The sequence below is a fragment of the Neopelma chrysocephalum genome, unplaced genomic scaffold (assembly GCF_003984885.1).
Source record: "Neopelma chrysocephalum unplaced genomic scaffold, ASM398488v2 Primary Assembly neopelma1_376, whole genome shotgun sequence".
Taxonomy (NCBI): Eukaryota; Metazoa; Chordata; class Aves; order Passeriformes; family Pipridae; genus Neopelma; species Neopelma chrysocephalum.
The window spans coordinates 39,373-46,776 of NW_020898040.1; the positions used below are offsets into that span (position 1 = coordinate 39,373).

At 61.3% G+C, this 7,404-nt stretch overlaps 1 protein-coding gene across 1 annotated transcript in view; it reads right to left on the bottom strand.

The window, feature by feature from the left end:
* Window positions 1-7,404, bottom strand: part of THOC5 (THO complex 5) — a 15,331-nt gene that overhangs the window by 3,011 nt on the left and 4,916 nt on the right. Inside the window, 10 exon segments of the mRNA XM_027706407.1 lie at window positions 86-200; window positions 662-758; window positions 890-991; window positions 2,311-2,419; window positions 2,747-2,846; window positions 4,091-4,131; window positions 4,300-4,318; window positions 4,320-4,378; window positions 5,303-5,435; window positions 5,885-5,999. Coding sequence (XP_027562208.1) covers window positions 86-200; window positions 662-758; window positions 890-991; window positions 2,311-2,419; window positions 2,747-2,846; window positions 4,091-4,131; window positions 4,300-4,318; window positions 4,320-4,378; window positions 5,303-5,435; window positions 5,885-5,999 — 890 coding nt within the window.

Genomic DNA, 7,404 nt, shown 5'->3' on the forward strand with positions numbered 1-7,404 from the left:
ACTGCACCCTTGTCCCCAGGGATGGGTGGGGGGCCCAGCAGGACCCTGTCCATGCCCCCCTGTGCCCAGGCAGGATGGCACTCACCGAGGGAGGCGAACTGCTTGTGCAGGGCCAGGCGGGACTGGAGGCGGCTCCGCAGCAGCTTCACCGTCAGCTCCATGTGGCTGGCACTGAGAGAGTTGTCTGCAGTGACCGAGTGCTGTGGGCAGGAGGGGTGGCACTGTCACTGGCAGTGACTGTGCTGTGGGCAGGAGGGGTGGCACTGTCACTGGCAGTGACTGTGCTGTGGGCAGGAGGGGTGGCACTGTCACTGGCAGTGATTGTGCTGTGGGCAGGAGGGGTGGCACTGTCACTGGTACTCAGGGAATTGTCTGCAGTGACCATGTGCTGTGGCAGGAGGGGTGGCACTGTCACTGGCACCCCGCAGCCCAGGAGCCACCAGCTGGGTCACTCAGTGTCCCTTACAGGGCTTAGACCGTCCCCTGCGTGCCCCACACACAGAGACCCAGCCCAGCCCGTCCCAGCCATGGTGGGATCATGGGGTGGGAACCCCATCCCACCGTGGGTTGGGAGCAGCTCTGAGGGGGCAGGACAGGACACGAGTGTCCCCAGAGCGTCCCCAAAGCTGCTGTAGGGGACAGGGGAGGGGGTGTGCCATGCCTGAGGCTGGTCCTTGGGGAAGTGCAGGCCTCCCAGCTTCTGCACCCACACGTAGGGGTGCCCCAGCTCTGTCACGTAGTCGCTCAAGGTCACGATGCTGTGGGGACAACAAGGAAGGGTCATGCCACCCCCTCACCCTGTCCCACCCCTTCCAAAGCCTCCCTGAGAGGCCAGGGAGGGATGTGCCAGGCTGGGAGTGGGGCACTCAACCCAATCCCCCTCACTCACCCCACTTTGTCAAACTGGAACTGGTTGGCCGGGTTGGGGGTTTTCCTCCCGTGGTCTCCTGGGTAGAGGCAGTTGAGGAGGGAGTCTGGGGACAGCAGGTCCCTGCAGGAGGAGAGGAGAGGTCAGGCAGAAGCAGCCTGGGCTCCACATCTCCCTGGGGTGGCCACTAAGAGGCCCCAAACCCAGAGAAATGGATTAGGAGCTCCAGGAATTCGGGACCAGAAGGGCTTTCTGCGAATTCCTCTCCAAAAGATCTGTCTCCACCCTGGCTGGGAAGAAGATGGGAATCACAGGATACCAACTTCCCAGGAGGCTGCTCCCTCCAGGGCAGTAAAACATGTCTGACTGTATTCCCAAGCCTGACCCAGCACAAGGGGCTGTAGGATTTGGGGTGTGGCTCAAGGCACAGCCTCCCTGTTTTGGGGTGACACAGCCCCGGACAGGAACTGGAGCTGCTGTCACAGAGGGTTTGGGGACTCTACAGTGAAAAGAGCACCCCAAGGGGATGGGGAGGCTGCACATGGGACAGGCTGGGAGGCAACACCTGCTTCCAGGTAAGTCCAGACCAGCCTCTCCCACCTCCCTCTTCCTCAGGCACCTCCTCCTGTCCCAGGGAGAGCCACAGGAGAGCTGGCAGCTTGTGGGAGCTCCCTGGGCAGGCTCCCAGAGCTGCCACTTCAGCTGTTCCTCACCCAAACCAGGCTCCAGAGGACTCTGGGGAGCACAGGGAGAGGCAGCTGCGTGTCCAGGGCTCATGACAAGGTGACCCACGGAGCAGGCAGGGGAGGGAGCTGCCAGGCACAGCCTGGGGCAGGGAGGATGAATGGCACAGCAGAAGAGGCTCTTCCCAGCTCCTGGCAGCTCTGCCAAAGGTTTCCAGACTCCCTGCTCTTGGCTTGTCATGGCAGAGGGAGAGGAGAAGGGTGCCCAGGCTGTGCAGGGCTCCTGGATCCCACAGGGCAGAGGGATCCCTGCCCCATGATCCCCAGGCTGTGCAGGGCTCCTGGATCCCACAGGATCCATGCCCCATGAGCTCCAGAATCTGTGGGATTCCTGCCCCATGAGCTCCAGGCTGTGTAGGGCTCCTGGATCCCACGGGACCTCTGCCCCATGATCTCCAAAATCTATGGGATCCCTGTCCCATGATCCCCAGGCTGTGCAGGGCTCCTGGTTCCCATGGGATCCCTGCCCCATGATCCCCAGGCTGTGAAGGGCTCCTGGATCCCACAGGATCCCTGCCCCACGAGCCCCAGGCTGTGCAGGGCTCCTGGATCCCATGGGATCCCTGCCCCATGATCCCCAGGCTGTGCAGGGCTCCTGGATCCCATGGGATCCCTGCCCCATGATCCCCAGGCTGTGCAGGGCTCCTGGATCCCACAGGCCCTCCGAGCCCCAGGTTGGAGCCCCCCAGCCCCCCTTACCCGGCACTGATGGCCGTGGTCATCTCCATGGCCGTGGTGACCTTGGCCTTCACCGTCATGACGTTGAGGTTCATCAGGTAGTGGAAGGTGAGGTGCAGCACGTTCTCATCTGGGCCAGAGCAGGGACAGCATTGGTGGGACATCCCCCCCCCTCTGCTGGGACAGCCAGGGCACAGGGGCGGTGTGGGAGCAACTGGACCCACTGGAACCCCAGCACAACCCCACCAGCACTTCCCAGGAGGTGTCTGCCAGGCCCAAGACCCCATGAGAAGAAGAAAGCTCCCAACTGGATGGAGGAGCTCCAGGGCGAGGTCACCCCCTGAGCTCGGGGAGGCAGAGCTGATGGACCACCATGGAAGGCTCAGGAAAACCCCTCCACACCCCCAGCTCTCCCTGAGGACCCCGGGGTGCTGCTGGGCTGTCCCTGAGCCCTCACCTTTGCACTTGAGGTCGATGGTGACGGACAGGGGGTGTCTCTTGAGCATCTCCTTGCGCTTGTCGTCCAGCTGCACCCCCAGGGTGGGCCTGCGCCGCTTCTGGGGGGAGGAACAGCTCTCAGAGCCTTCTCCTGCTCCTCCCCAGCCCAAGGACTCCTCCTTCCCACCCTGCTGCTCTTTCCTTCTCCTTCAGCCCCCCGAAATCCCAGTGCCACAGCCCCAGAGCTGCCCCGGGGAGGGAGGGCAGCAGGAAACCCTCGCCCAGCTCCGGTTCCTGTCGTTCCTTCAGCTCCCAGGAGCATCCCCACCCCTGGGACACAGAGCCAAGGGCCTGCTGGCCCCAAGAGCTTCCCCACTGCAAGGGGCAGGTCCCAGAATCACAGAACTGTTCAGGTTGGGAAAGATCCTTTGGATCATCGAGTCCAACCATCCCCCAGCACTGCCAAGGCCACCACTGACCCACGTCCCCAAGTGCCACATCCACAGGGATTTTAAATCCCCCCAGGGATGGGGACTCCACCCCTGTCCTGGGCAGCTGTGCCAGGGCTGGACAGCCCTTTCCAGGAAGGAATTTTCCCAATATCCAACCTGACCCTCCCCTGGCACAGCTGGAGGCCGTTCCCTCTCCTCCTGTCCCTTGTTCCCTGGGAGCAGAGCCCGACCCCCCCCCGGTTCCCCCCTCCTGTCAGGGGGTTGCAGAGCCAGAAGGTCCCCCCTGAGCCTCCTTTCCTCCAGGCTGAGCCCCCCCAGCTCCCTCAGCTGCTCCTGCTGCTCCAGTCCCTTCCCCAGCTCCGTTCCCTTCCCTGCACACAAGGCCCTTCCCTTTTCTCTTCCCCCCAGGAACAGCCCAATACACCCAGTGCTCTGCCACGTGGTGGGAGTGGAGGCCCAGACCCCCCTCAGGCTGTGATGTTGGGGGTAAGCAGCAACTCCAGCCTCTCCCCAGCATCCAGCAGGAATTATCTGCAGGATGAGCACTTCCTTGAGGGAGTGCTGAACAACCCCTGGCACAGAGAATGCTTTTGGCAGGGGATGGACACAGATCCCTCCCTGTTGGACACCAGCTCCCTGCCCTCAGGCTATTTATACAAAGTGGAGCAGCTCCATCTGGGATGTGAGTGTGGTGGGACACACTGGAGCAGCTTTGCATCCCGGCTCTCCTGCATTTAGGACAGAAACTGGGAAATGGCACCTCCCTCCTGCCGAGAAACGTCTGGATTTAACACCAGTGCCCCTCCACACACGCTCACGGCGTGCAGGACCAGCTCCCAGCCCCACCCAGGCCCAGCTCTCCCAGCAGCTCCCAGGATCCCGAGGCAGCAGGACCCAGAGCTGTCCCTCACCGTGGTCTGCTCCTCCTCGGCGTCCGAGTCGCTCTCGTCGTCTGCACAGAGAGAGGGGGGTGAGCAGGGACCACCCAGGGCTCCATTCTCCCACCACCAGCCCCTTCTGCAAGGGATGCTTCCCCAGACATCCCTCTCCCAGCAAAGGCAGGGGCCAGGAACTGCAGATATGCAGGAACACGTCCCCCAGTCAACCCCCCCAAACTCACCCTGCGAGTCCTCGGGGGGGCTTGTACAGGGCCTTGGCCTCCTCCACACTCCCTTCGATGGCCACCACCAGCTTCTTGTCTGCAGGGGACACAGGAGGACTGGGCTAGGGATCACCCTTCTGCTGGGAAAGGCAGTCCTGCCCCCAAAACTCCTGCTTCCTGCCAGGAAAATCTCCAAGAAAGGGTCAGTGAGAAGAGCAGTTGCCTGGAAGGTTCCATGGGGCCACCACAGGGTTGGATGTCCTGGGCAGGATGGGGGCAAAGGAAGGAAAACACTGGGTGTTGAGGGGCTCTCCCTGGAAACCATGGAGGCCAAATCCTTATCAGGAGCCAGGGGGGACTGGGGTCTGGCTGGCACAAGCAGGGATGAGGAGCAGTGTCACCATGGCTGTGGATGCCTCTGCCAGAGTGTCCTTCCATGTTCCCCTGCTCCCAGAGCGGCATCAGAGCAGGTGACACCACATCCCTCTCCATCCACACAGCCCACTGGGATTCCTGACCCCTTCCAGTGAATCCCTCCCAGCTCAGGAAGCTCCAGAAAGCTCCTCAACACACAAAGCTTCCCGAGGGGATGAAAGCTTCCAGATGATCTGTGGGAAAGGCCTCTGCAAGGCCAGGGAAAGGCACCCCCTGCATGGAGTCCTCACCAACCACGGGTGGCACAAGGTGTCACCCCATGGGGTGACAGCTCTGGGGAGGCTGGGACAGCACTGAGCCAGCTCCCAGGCTGCAGGGACATCCCTGCCGACCTTGGGAAGGGGGGAAGGGGTGGGAAGTGAGCTTCCCAAGCAGTTCTCCCAGGTAGGCAGCTGAGCCAACAAGGTTTCAAATGCTGCTGTCTCACTGCTCTGGCCATGGGGCCACCTGGGCTCAGCACAATCCAACAGCGCACAGGCTGCAAAGGCCCCCCCAGAGCGGTGATTCCTGCAAGCAGGAGTGAAATCTGGCCTGTGGGGTGATCCCAGACCCCTCTCCAAGGGCCGTGTTCCCCCTCTGTGCTCACCACAGGCCTGTCCATAGGCGCTGGCTTGGACAAAGAGGACGTAGAGGGGCGGCGGGAGGTGCCGGGCGGTCTCGTACTGCTTGTGGGCCTGGTCGAAGGGCATGAACAGGTACTCCTGGACAGGCAGGGAGGCCTGGGAATGACAGGGACAGCCTTCAGCACTGGGAAGGGAGCAGCTCATCCTCCTCACCCTCTCCCGAGCCAGTGGGAGATGGAGCCAGCACTGGGTTAAACACCACGGGCATGGCGAGCCCCAGGGAAGGGCTGGCCTGGCCTCGGCTGGGAAAGCTTTGGAGCTGAAAATAACCCAGTTCCTCCTCCTGTTCTTCCCTCTCAGGGCAGTCTCAGGGGGCTGGAACAGCGTGGGACTCTCCAGGGGAAGGCCCATTTAGCGGCTCCTCTGGAATTGCCGCATAAACAAGGAGGATCCGGAGGGGTCTGGGCACGAGGTGGAGCTGCCCCTCACCCAGTAGGATTGAAACATCTCCAGATCCAAATCCAAAGCAGCCCAGGCACTGCCCTTGGGAGCATGACCTCGGCTCAGCCCCCAGGACCTTGTCCCCTCCTGCAGAGCTCAGGTACCTGCATGATGCTGTTGAGCCGAGGCTGGAGGCTGCTCAGATATTCCTTCTTCACCTCTATCTCCTTCAGGATCTTCTCCTTGCTGGTCAGGCATTCCTTGTACTTCTCTGCCAGCCTGGGGGTGGGAATTCTGTTACTGCCACACGCCAGAGCTGCAAAACCTGCCAGGAGCCACCTGGGTGACAGGCCCCAGCTCTCACAGGTCACTGCAGGAGAGCTCAGACACGGGACAAACAAACTGCTCCTAATGCCAAGGGCAAGGGGAGGAAGGAAGGAACTGAGCAGAGATGGAAAACAAACAGGAAGACAGAGGGGAAGCTCAGCCTCGTGCTCTGAGAAGGGGCAGCCACAACCCCACCAAGCTCCCAGAGAGGCTTTTCCCCTTCATGTCATGTCCCATGGGCAAGGACCAACACAGAGAGCCCAGGAAAATCGAAGCTCACCACGATGCTTCAAGCCCTTTGTTCAGGAAGAACACGTTAAATCTCATTGCTGTTGACTGCAAGCCCTCTCCCAGCAGGAGCAGGGAAGCTGGGAATGGGAGTGAGCTGTCCAAGACAAGCCCCCTCTGACAGGGCACAGACCTGCACACACTGCAGGGCTTGGAAACTGTTTCCAAACAAAGCTGTATTTGTGGGGGTCAACACACACCCCAACGGGCTCCTGTACAGGGTTTGAGGTCCAGTTTTCCCACCCCTGCCCAAAACAGAGCTCCTGAAATCCCTGCACTCCCTCCAGAGGCACCTTCCAAAGGATTCCAAAGCCAACCCAGCGCTCCATGGGGCTGCACAGCAAAAAAGCACCGAGGTAAGGGATGGATGGATGTGAATGACCCCAACGTGGGAATTACCCAAAGCACCACTGGCACCTGCTCCCGAGCAGCTGGACAGAGCAGCTGGACAGCCCCTGTCCCACCTGGGCAGTGAGAGGTGCACAGTGACATTCCCTGGATACCATGGGGTGAGGACTGGGAATTCCAAGGCATCTCAGCAATTTAACTGTAGGTCTCCACGAGGTTTGGAAGAGTCATTTTAACCAGAACCCTCAGAGGTCTCCAGCTGAACACTCACTGTGTGTGCCTCAGGCAGAGCCAGCTGGGGGATCCCAGCTGTGCCCTCCAGCGGGAAAAGGAGCCAGGTTTGAGGGAAGGGTCTGGGAGAGGGGAAGCACAAGGGGCTGGAGTCACCCAGCACCTCTGACTGCTCTGCTCTGCTGGGCTGCCCTCAGGCAGCACCGACCGGCACATTCCATGAAGGATCTTTCCAGAAGGCTGACCCTGGACACTGCCTGACTGCTCTCCAAACACAGGAATGCCGGGTCATGTTTGCTTTTCCCACGGGGCAAGAGCCAGGGAGCAGCTGAGCCCCAGGACAGTGTGACAGGGGAAGGTTTGGCAGCTCCACCCCTGGCATGGAACGGCAGCAGCTCCAGCTGTGCCAAGCCAGGCTGGGCTCCTTCAGCTCCTTGCAGACAGAACAGGGATCATCAGGACATGAAAGAAAACTCCCTGACCTGTGGAA